Genomic DNA, 12,275 nt, shown 5'->3' with positions numbered 1-12,275 from the left:
ACCCTACATTACAGACATTATATTGCAAACAATCACATACAACCAAGCCCTAGATGGAGGGAAATCCACCTAGGCGGGAATCGAACCCGCGACCTTTGGAATGGTAGGTGAGGACGTTATCCCACCGCCACCGAGGCCGGAAATGTTTGCATGGTTTCTGATGAACTTGATATCCTTTAAAGTGATGTGCATCGACTTGTGACCGAAAACATGGGCATGAGAAAGGTGTGTGCGAAGTTGGTGCCGCGAGTGCTGTCGGACGAACAAAAGGAAACTCGCACGCGGATCTGCCTAGAGCTTCTCGACCCTTCCTCAGCCAAACTACGGCTGGCCCCACCAGACTTCTTTCCCAGCCTCATATTCGTGTTGAAAGGGCGTCACCACGGCTCGGTGCAAGCGTAACAACAGGCCGTGACGAGGGAGCTTACCAGCACTCCGGGCGCCGCCTTCCAGAAGGCGTGGAAAACCCAATGGCAGGGGTGTGTGAACGTAAAAGGATGCTACTTCGAAGAATTTTGGGTGAATGTATCGTTGATTGAATGGGTGAATGTATTCCCAGGTACAATTTCCTCCGAAAAATGCGGCCGTTTCTGGTGTAGGATGCTAAATATTGTCACGAAACGTGTTCGTTGCCAAAATATTTCTTGCTTGTCCGTTTTATGTACTCTTAAGGTGTTTCCGAAAATAACAAATCCCTCCCAGGAGGTTCAATTGCTTTTGGTGCGCTAATCCATACCCCCACGTGTAGACGTACAAGAAATACGCACATATCTTGGCTTACCTGGATTCTTCTTCCTGGGGTAAGAGGAATTAATCACGAAGAATAAGCATTGTTAGGCAAAGTGAAGCTTTATCCATCCACCTCGTATGGTGCGACGCTCCGGGAATGCGAACTAGACCTCGTGAAGGAGACCTCCCCAGAAAGATGACAGTTGGTTCAGAGGAGATGTCGATAATTTCCTCTGGAATGATTTTCCTGCAACCTTTGAAGCGCGAATGCGATAAATTCTCTAACTGCGTCGTCCTTCAGCTCTTCCCTATCTTGCATTCCTTTTCCAATTTCCTCTTAGGTTAACTTGAGGCCATGCGACATGAAACCTTTTGAAGAAAATAACATTTATTTGTGCAAGCGGATAATTTTTCGACAAAAAGCCTTTTAAATATCTTCTTATACGTGATGTTTACTTGGCAAATTAGCATAATCGTTTGTAAGTGCTGTTTTTATGAAACGAATGTGTCCTTCTGTCTCCCTCCATGTTTGTTGCCGTCGTATTTCAGCAGAATGCGTGAACATCGGCAATGAGGTTCCATTCCTCCAACGCCAGACGCGAAGCATTAGATATTGCTTTATCACCCATTCTCTGAAAAAATTAACATTCCTCAAACTTTGAATACTTTTAATCAAAATATGTGCGTCGTGACGGATTGAACGGTTTCAGGCTGTTGCAACGAAATATATTAGTACTATTGAGGGGCGAATTTAGTATGATATTTGACGAGATATGGGACAGCGGACTTGGAGATAGACGATTGCATCAGAGAAGTTGCCCCGCGGAGCTTCGGGCCGTATCTTCGTAACTACCCGGCATGTGATGTAAATATTCGAAGCGCGTCGAGGGCCAACGTCTCATATGGCAACGGTGCTAATACTAAAACAATTCACGAGAATTGAGCACTGAAATAATGCCATTTTCACCCAGAAAGACCGAAAACGACACAAAATATCGATATATGAAAATTTAACGTGCTATGCGACGGCACGTCTTTCGGCTATCCTATTATTAAAAATACAATAATATTTATTTTCTAACTAAATGGAGCAAATTTAGGTGGGGTCCAAAAATAAATACGGAATTCAAAACATTCAGGACCACTCTTAAGAAAACATACTTGGCTTGACGGAGAAAATATTGGGAGATGAAATTAAATTCCGGCAGTAGTCTGCTAAAAGACTTTTGAAGATGCTGAAAGATGCACGTCTTTTTAGTAAGTGGTTATTCTCCTGGTGTATGGGCAAATAACAAACGAATCACCATTCCGACCTAATGACGGTGAACAATATCTTTCCGAGTGCCCGGAATGTGTAGTAAGTCAGGCACCCGCGCACCACCTTTAGTGGCAATGCTCGCAACTCACTCATTTCCCTACCCGGTTGATGGCGGCAGTTGCAAATGTAGTTATACCTTTACATGATTTACACCTCCTAGGGCGGAGCAAGGAGTTGTCCTCCTCCCTGAACCTCCGACACACCACTGGATCAGTAACGATCAAGTCTCGGACAACGCAACTTGAATGCGAATTCAGCGCAACAACGCCGCTCTTGCGACTTGATAAGCCGATCTGAGAGGAGGCACCAGTCGAAAGTCCGACCGACCTAAGGCGAAATCAGTGCGTCCCTTTGAGAGTTCTCCCTCGCCGGAGTGTGGATGTGGCCGCCCACCTGCACGGAATTGGAGTGGAGCCGATATCTTTTGAAAAATTTGGTATCACCGCTCTCTCGAGTTCCTTCTCTTTAGAATCTCATCAACCATATCTGTCAATTGAAGATTTGCTGTTTTCTCTATAAGCCAAATTTGACGCCTTAACGGCCTATATTTTGGTTTAATCAAAATAATGTAAGAATATTTCACTTCATAGTATCATATAAAACGTAAATTATTTGAGTAATACCCACTTAAGGATTGGAAAGCTTTAATTACGAATTTCGAATGAGACAAAAGTTTCTTTGATATCATGAAATTACGTAACATTTACGTAGGCGTTTAAGTAAACCCAGAAAATACGACAGCACTGCTTTAACACAATTGTTTTAGACATCAAGTCCCTTTAGAAGGTGGATAATATGAAAAAAAAATACCTAAAAGCAGATTCAAGTGTTTTTACAGCTGTCAATGCCACCAAATATAATAAAATTATTGAAAATAACTGACAGAATGTTATGAATTGCTTAAGGCAATAGATGTATGTGCAATATATACAAGTGCATCTACTTAAAGGCATTAAAAAAATACCACTAACTAAGAATGGATGTCAAACAATCTTGAAGAATCTAGTCATGCTTCGCTTTATAAATAAAATAAGCAAAAGACAAAGTTATGCAAATATTTGGGTGTTTTATTTTTGGTACTATATACAAGTTTCTCATGACAACTATGTCTATTTACATCAAAATATGAACAGTAATATAACAGCTTTTACTGGATATAAATTTTTGCACTTCCCTAAATTTTATTTTTACAAAGTTGAGGGTTGAAAATTTTGAAATCATTCATAACTTAACATATGGAAATCATATTAGGTACAGTATCTTAAAATAAACATTCTTTTCACACAAATTTTCGGGCTAGAAAAAGATATCCGGCAAATAGGATTACTCATTAAGAAAGTAAATTAAAATTTCATCTACAAAACAGAAACATTCATCTGAGGAGTAAAATGTGTCAATATAAATAACCAATTCACAGAATATGTAGGGCATTGTTCCATCACACAAAAGAAACTCTTGTTAATAGACATTAATGGAAAATTCTGCGGAAATAAGAAGTGGAAAAATATTAACCAAGGGGAACTATGTGCTTTAGAGCAGTTCAAACCAGAATGACCCCTCTTATACTCAAGCAGTCTTCTTCAGTAAACTCGGACAAGAGTTTGAAAGCACAGGTAGCAATATTTTATATGTACACAAGTCATTACAATGGCAACACACCATCATAAAAAGAGATTTACTGCTAAGAAGGGCATCCACTTTCCAAGCGTATGCAGGCAGAGAAAAGAAGATAGAAGAAAATACACAACAGGCCATGTCTTTCCTTAAGATAACTTCCAAAATAACATACACAACATAGAGCACGTCTTTGAGGAATGAATGATAAAAAAAAAGAGATATTTGGTATAATAAATTATCCATAATATCACCTGAGATAAGATCAAAATGAGAACAAAGCCTTAAATACTTTAAATAAGGAAATTTAAAGTGGACATGATTCACACTCCACACAATGATTTATTACATTCTAAATCAAAGCCAACAAATACTTGATTAACAAAAAAAATTACTTTCCTTACCTAGCCATTACTAAAATTTAATGGAAAATTGATTTTGAATACTAAGTACCCACCAGTGTGAGCAAAATGGGTTAAAAATTCTTTCTCACTGAACAAACAAAAATATTTTCAGATCTAGCCCTAGGATTAGATCTCTAAATTCATATTTAGGTATAAAATAAAGTCTTCAACCAACTCATCCGGACTCGAGACTACAGTAAAAATTAAAATAAAAGTTCAAAATAACCACTCTTTCTGCCGAAGACTCAAATTAATCCATTAAATTGAGTTGAAACAAAATTAGTTGACAAAAATCTTTTACTGTGGAAATATAATAAATGCTTCTCTGACATTCATAGAATGCCTAATTTTTAAAAGCTCAAAAAGTTTTCAAAAGCTTTGAAAATGATATACTAATTCAGGTCCTATCATTAAAATTACGCTCTTTTCGCAGCTTGTCACACTTTTGAACTCAGATCTTTAACAATAGCAGCAAAGGGGAAATGGGTCAACCCAAGGCAAAATTAAGGGAGGGGGAAATAAGAGCAAGTACCATTTGAGCAGGACTATCACGCTCCTTAGAGTTTGTATGAAGTACCACGGCTGCCATAAATAACTTATGCTCATATAATCACTGGATTTATGGAAGCTTAAAAAAAAAAAAAAAAAAAAAATCAAGACTAGTTGGAGGTGCATTTCCCAGCTCACGCTTGGGAATAGCACACCACCTCTTTCCGGAGAGGTCAAGGGAAGCAGTCACTTATCAACTATGTTCGCGTGACATTTCAGGGGGGTCGCTGACGGGGGCGTTGGCCTTGATGCTCCGAGCCGCAACCTTTCCCGCCACAATCCCTATGCTCTCCCCCCCGCCCCCGTCCTCCTCATCCTCCTCCTCCAGTTTCTCCCCACTCCCCCCGCCTCCGCCCCCACCACTGCACACCCGGCACTTGCAGCACAGGATGCACGGAGCCGCAAGCAGGAGGAGGGGCGATGCCACCAACAAGAGGATGCCAAACCCAGCAAAGATCCCAATCACCTGCGCACGATGCCAAATGACAGAAGCACGGGAGTGCCCAAGTTTGTTCTTGCAAGGACCTTTGTCATAGTGCCGCAGAAGGAAATCATCCTGAAAAATTAAAAAATAATTGCACATGAAACACAAACTCTCGTAGCATACACTTAATTACACGCTATTACTTCAGTGGAATCGAATTTTCTTACAGGGCCATCCTTGAAATAAAGCTCATGTTGGGATGGGTAATATAATTAAAGGCAGCCAGCTTATCCACTCAATGAAGACGCAAAATTCATTTAATTACTAGATGCTACATTTCCCTTAAGCTGAAAGTCTCTCATCTCCCAACACAAACTGAAAGCATTCATTTGATACAATGAAATACAAAACAATATGGTAGGCAAACAACATTTCCACGGGTAGATCTCCTTTTATTTCTAAGATACCAATATTATGCAGATTAGAATATTTCATACAAAAATTCTATCAAAATGCAACATGATGGGCTTGACACTTTCATTTTCAACCTGTGACGCACTAGTCATCTTTGCCAAGAACTGGAGCAAGTTTGCTAGCTTTTGGGCGACAGAGCGTGCTACAGATTGAAGAGGATGTTTGTAAAGAACACTTAAATGAGGATCCGATGAGCTGCAGGATGTTTGTAATCACATTCTCATAGGATTTACGGCGGGATTTTGTGCATTACACATTTAAACATAGCAGCATCGAAACCATGGTCGTGAAATATTAAATCTTTTTGTGGAAGTGCTAAGTTTCTTTCTTTACCCTCATCATTATACATATGTTTGATTTATTGCATATTTTTTAAAATTGAAGATGTTATTGATGGGGATAACCAAAACTTTCCCCGATGATGCCCCTTTCCTTTGTCTCACTGCCAATAGCTTTACAAACGAGTATGTTCTTCTTCAGGAGGAATTTTTTTCCTTGTGATGCAACACTAAGAGGCACTTAGCAAAAAGGTCATAATGCACACCTTGAAACCCTTTCATAGTAATCACTACGTCTTTTCCCTAATCATTTAATGATTTGTAAGAAATATGCATGTCTAAACATGAAAGTCAACCAATTGCATGCTTATGCTTTATCAGATTTTGTCTGTGGTCATTGCTATTAATGCAGTTTAGAGTCAACTGATTCATTCATATAAAGATCAACCGTTAACAGAAGAGGTGAATCCTTTTTTTAATCTTTGCACGCTTACGATGGGGTGTTGAGCATTAGAAACATTTCTAAGTAATATTACCATCCTCTCCTCTTTAAAATTGCAAATTATATTTCAAAGAAATGGTGAAATAGAGTAAAGCATTTCCAAAGGAGATAATACTTAATCCACTTTCAATGGTTTCAGAGCAAACGCAAACAATTTCCTTTCGAATTGTATTTTCGGGGTCACTGCTGCTCTGGTTGTCGAACAATATTAATGCTTGATTTGTTAGTTTGAGGCATGGCTTAACACAAGCGGTGCTCAGCTCCGTGAAGCATGACATGAAGCAAGGGGTCAGGTGCATGGAAGGGGTGATGCTTGAGGGAGCAGAGGGGAGGGAGAGAAGGGGTGTATGGAGGGCACAGTTGCCAAATTGCTCACATGAATCCTGAAGAGAGGACACAGTCAATTATCATATTCCCAGTTCACGGCTATAATTGCAAATTAAGACACAATATTATGCCTTCATGCCAACACATATTCCATCCTATTTTCCATTGTTTCCCCTTGTACCCATATTTGGCACAGGATAACTGTAAATATATGTTCATCTTAATTTCCTAGTTTCAAAATGTACAGAAAGTACAAATGGATATCATAGTTATGCCTATCACTTATTGCATAATTTTTCCCATCATATTTTAAACCATGCCTTTTCCTGCACTGGAGATTATATTATTTACATCAGTAATTAAGATTTTTATGGATAGCTGGCAAAAAGCCCAACAAAATGTGTCAAAAGCACTTAACAACCAGGTATGCGCTTTAATGGATTGCAACACATCTTCGTACATGAATTGATGAGTAATTTTTTGAGTATTACTGTTTCTGAATGACATTTTGCTTAAAATTATTAATTTATATCATTTCTCATTGTCACATAAATATTATGGAGATGAAAATCATAGTATTTCTATCTAACACTTCCGATCATATCAAATTAAAGAGAGCTATGACATCTAAGATTCAGAGTGGATGCCACAAATCAAAACTTGAAATAATCATATCTGCTGTGATACGTATGAATCATTCAGGAAGATTCTAATTTATGTTTCAAGGAAAAGAGATATGCTACATTATTTTTTCTTATCAACATTTCTTCTGATATACTTAATACTGCCATGAAGTAATTAGCCTAAGTTGTTCATTATTCAGTTCCTTTTGCCAATTAATATACTCTTCATTTTGAAATAAATGGCTGTTCAGTTGAGGAGGATTAGAGAGAGCATTTTAAAGTTGACAATCAAAGGAGGTGACCTCAAGAAGGCGACCCTGGTCGACGCATGTGATGACTGCCTCCTTCCTTACATTGAGCAACTTTTTAGACAATGTATCTTTGTATCAGAAAGAGTCTACTGCAAAGGTACCATCAAGTTCTGCAATGCCTACATTGATGAACAAATTGTGTAGTTTCATGGGTTATGTGGTGGAATTCAAACATAATAATGAACAAATAGTAACACAATTGCCACCATTTATTGATTATTAACCTATATTGATACTTTAAACCATTTTGATAGCTGGCAGGTAAAGTTGAACTTAAATGCAATCAGGAATCACACCAAAGAAATTATGAAACAAAAAGAGGGGCTAGGAAGTAATTAATTTTCATCAAAGATGGATTACAAGTTATAACTGGCATTCGAAATCATTTTGTTCCACAGAACTCAGTGAAAACTTATTTTAAGGGACATTGGGAAAAACAAAACACTCGAGGTACGAAATGGTGAACAAATCTTGTGATTACAGAAATTCATCGACAAATGAAGTATGGAACTTGATTCAGAGGTAATTCAAATTCATACATTCAGTTCAAATTGAGAGTTCAATATTAACTACACATATGAAAGATAAAAACCAAACTGCTGGTCTCTGTACTTCTAGGTTATCCATCTGCGTCAATTGTCTTCGGGTGACAACAGTTTTGCCGGCCATCCTTGGACAGTCCTTTGTTCTAAACAGTGTGTGGAAAAGGACTATCCAATTAGAGCGTGATACTTGAGCCCTATATACAAGGCAGACAAGAAAGCTTCCAAAAACACTTTTCCCCTGAAGATGCAGGCAGGATGCCCAGCAAAACAGTCATCACCCGAAGACAATTAACGTGGATGGAGAACCCGGAAGTGCAGAGACAAGGAGTTAAATGCCAGCGGAAACCTTCATATGAATTTTAAAAACCAAACTATTTAACAATAGGCTTACACTCCTTTCCGTCTAAGGTGCAAATAATTAAAATAATTTTTCATTTCCCCCAAGGGAAACAGTCCACTTGTGTCCTTGGTTCAAAGCGTTAACAATGGTGTCAAAATTTGAGCAAAGAGCGCTAGAATTTTAAGTAATGCCAAGCTGATGGTTATCGTGGCAAGCATTAACTTTTTGTTTTCATTTGAAAAAAACTGCGCTGAATCCTTCTGATTATTTCGAGAAGCTTAAGGTGAACATGCTCCATTACAAGATAGATATGAAAGATGGTTTCAGAGTTCCAAAAGTGGTGACTTCAATGTTGCCGACAAGGAATATGGAAAACTGATGAAAAGGTATGAAGATGTGGAATTGCAAACATTGCTGGACAAAGATGATTCACAAACAGAAAAACAACTCGCAGAGTAATTGAGTGTCAGTCAACAATGTGTTTCCAATCGCCTGCGAGAGAGATGGGAAAGATTCAGACGACCGGCGGATGGGTACCACATGAGTTAAATGACTGGCAGATGGAGAGGTGCAAGAACACGTGAAATTTTGCTCTCACGATTCAAAAGGAAGTCGTTTTTGCATCGTATCGTTTTAAAGGATGAAAAGTGGGAGAGAATTTTATGAATACCAAGAACAAAAAATCTTGGATAGACCCAGATGCACTATCCACTTGGACCGTAAGACCGAATCGCTTTTGCGGAAAGACGATGCTCTATGTTTGGTGGGATCAGATGGGTCTGGTGAGCTGCTAATGAGCTGTTATAACCTGGTGAAACGGTTAATACTGAATGCTACCAACAACATTGAAAGTTCGATTTAAACAGTTCGCGGCTTGCATACCAAAAGAGGCAACATAAGGTCATTTTTCATCAAGACAATGCCCCACCACATAGCGCAAAACTGGTTTGCGACATGCTGTAAGCACTTAGCTGGCAAGTTGCTTAGACACCAGACTTTGTTCCTTCTGATTACTGTTTCGGGTCAGTAGTAAGCAACAGAGTTTTAATATTTCGCTGAAGGTACTTCCTTAAACATTCCCAAATAAATCACATCTGTCTACACTGCAGAGCGCTTAGCTTCACCTCACATGTGGTGCTGCTGCAAAACTTAATATGCTTTGGGGTTAATGGATGTCGCCCCTCTATGCTAAAGCATGGACACATTATATCTCTCCCGATAGACTCTGAGTTACAGGCACTTATCCTTAATGAGCATGAGAGTTTCCTAAAGCCATACAAAATGGTCGCTTTTAATAGAAATTTTGATAATAGCAAAATAATAATAACAGAAAATATGTGTCATATGAAATGTTAAAATGACCCCTCGTGGGATCTGATTGGGAGAAGATTGTCATAGAGTATTGCATTTTAACTTGATTTTGTGGATTACGCTTCAGAACAAGGAAACAATGGAGCTGAAAGGCATTTCGGCCCAATGATGATGAATATCTTGGATTCAAATATGAATAAACTATATTTTAATGAAGCAATACAGTTTTTTTGTACTGCATAAACATCAAAATAATTCTTTTTTTTCTGTCAGATCCATGTATTTTTCCTAAATTCTGCCTTGAATAATCAGGGTACATCTTATGGCCTGGGAAATAACGTAATTTATGAGAACTTTCCATTTATTTCTGAGATAGTTTAATGCATTTGAGTTTTTCGGAAAAATTTTTGCTTTTTAACTTTTTTTATGAAGATAACAGAACTGCGATAGATGGAACATTATTTACATAGGTCACCATAATTGGATGATGCACGCTTGGATAGAGATTAACCTTTGGCATAAAAACTTTGTTTTATTAAGAGTAGCATCAGATTCAAGGGGATGAAATAAGGAAAATTGTAGAGGAATAGGAATGCAGGAACATTGACCGGAACGACAAGAGAAGGAATATCAGTAGAGAATATCGTGAGGAGGAAAGGTGGATGGGTAGAACAGAAGGGAATTGAGAGCATATCAACCAAGGGGTATCAAAAGTCACAATTGAAACTATAGGAAAAGGATAAGAACATAATTGATAGCAGGCAAGATGGTGAGAAAGACTGAAAAGAAAAGGAAATGGATGGGATAAATATAAATATCGAATTGGGTCGAAGAAAGTACGAAAAATTTGAATAAAAAACTGAGTCAGGAAGCAAATTGAAAGGAGAATGGCTGAGGAAATGGAACAAGGATATGGAAAGTTCACAAAGGAAGAGTGGAATGGGTGCATTGTATTGAAGGTGAAAGATCTATCGGGCAGTAAAATGGGAAAATAGTTGCAGACAATCAAAGGTAAGTCAGGATAATAATTAGTAGAACCAAAAGAGATCCAAAAGAGGTGGAAGGAATATAAAGTGGAACTAAATGGTACAAACAGTAGACCAGTAAGCTTAGATGGAAATAGAACATGACGTAGATGAAGATTGAAGAGGTCCAGGCTCACTTAATGGTGAGATAGAAAGGCCATAAGGGGAACTGAAACCAAATAATACCGTGGGACTACTTAAACATTCCTGTGGAACTATTAAATAAATGAAAAATTCCAATAGCTGTAAACAGTTTACCTTTCTAAACAAAGTACAAATGAGATTAGTTGGCTAACGCCACAAGTCAAAGGATGGGGTAAAAGGTAAAAAGGAAAGGGATAAGAAAGGTCAACACGAATATGCATATTTCGGCCCTCTTCAGCATACTGAAGGTTAATCATCACGACAACACAAGTCGAAGCGAGAAAGGGTAAGGGCAATCCGAAGTATATATAGTGTAATGTGGGGGGAGGGGGGTGGGTGAAAGAGATGGGAGCCAATAGACAAAGCTGAAGGGTTATGTAGTGAAGGGGAGGGGGAAATGCACGATCAAGAAAGTAACCATGGCAAAAAGGGGGTGGGTGGGGGGAAGTGAAGCTTAGCACAAACGTTAAGCGAACGTTGGTGGGGGAGGGAGAAGTGAAAGGCAACCTACAGAAAAATGACCGTTGATGATGTGGGAAAAAGCATCACAGAGAATTGACAGTTTAGGAAAAGGAAAGGTGAAGGTATGAGAAGCACAAACGTTCAAGAGACTGTAGGTTCAAAATGGACCTATTTTAAATTTAAGGGCTATTTTAAATTTACCAGGGAGAAAAACAAGGAATATGAAATCGGTCCTGTGTCGCTGTTTAGAAGGTTGTCTCTGTCTTTGAAAATTAAAATGCTCTCAAAAGTGTCAAGTAAATTATTCGTTGTTTGTTTTAGGAGATTTAAATCGTCCTTTGTCATGTGGTGTCCTGTTTCAATTAAATGCTGTGCCATACTGGATTTATCTGGTTTATTGTGTCTGTAGTGGGCATAGTCTTAGTGCTTTATATCTAGGAAGAATGTTTCTGCGTGTTTGGCCTATGTAAGACGCTTGGCAAGTCCCACAGTTGATTTGGTAAATACCAGACTTCTCTGTTGTAGGCACCTTGTCTTTGATGTTTCCCAGGAGCTGTTTGTTTGCGGTTGTTGGTGTAAGAGATTTTCATGTCAACAGCTGAAAATTTTTTCAATACCTCTGGTTAACGGAGGATAAAAGGGTAATTTAATGTATTTCTCTGTTTCATCTTTTTTGCGTGGTGGAAGTCGAGATTAATTTTTTCAATTTGTGTTTCTTTAATGTGTTGTCGATAAGTGATTCTTGGAAACCATACCGTTTGGCAATATTTTTAATGTATCTGGTATGTAAAATTCTTTATTCTAAGCCATGGTTTCCAAAGGGACATTTAACATTCTCAGTATGAGAGAATGGTAGACCGCGTATTTGTGGCTGGGATGGTCAAAAGAATGTTTA

At 38.5% G+C, this 12,275-nt stretch overlaps 1 protein-coding gene across 1 annotated transcript in view; it reads right to left on the bottom strand.

The window, feature by feature from the left end:
• Positions 1-4,807: 4,807 nt before the first annotated feature.
• LOC139696513 (uncharacterized) overlaps positions 4,808-12,275 on the bottom strand; it is a 172,578-nt gene continuing 165,110 nt past the window's right edge. Inside the window, exon 6 of the mRNA XM_071595303.1 lies at positions 4,808-5,170. Within this exon, the coding sequence (XP_071451404.1) occupies positions 4,808-5,170 (363 nt within the window). The remainder of the gene's footprint in view (positions 5,171-12,275) is intronic.

Source organism: Hetaerina americana, unplaced genomic scaffold (assembly GCF_022747635.1).
Source record: "Hetaerina americana unplaced genomic scaffold, ioHetAmer1.1.p SCAF_7, whole genome shotgun sequence".
In the NCBI taxonomy this organism is placed as follows: domain Eukaryota; kingdom Metazoa; phylum Arthropoda; class Insecta; order Odonata; family Calopterygidae; genus Hetaerina; species Hetaerina americana.
Note: the sequence above shows the minus strand (reverse complement) of the source record. Positions and strands in the feature narration are given on the sequence as shown.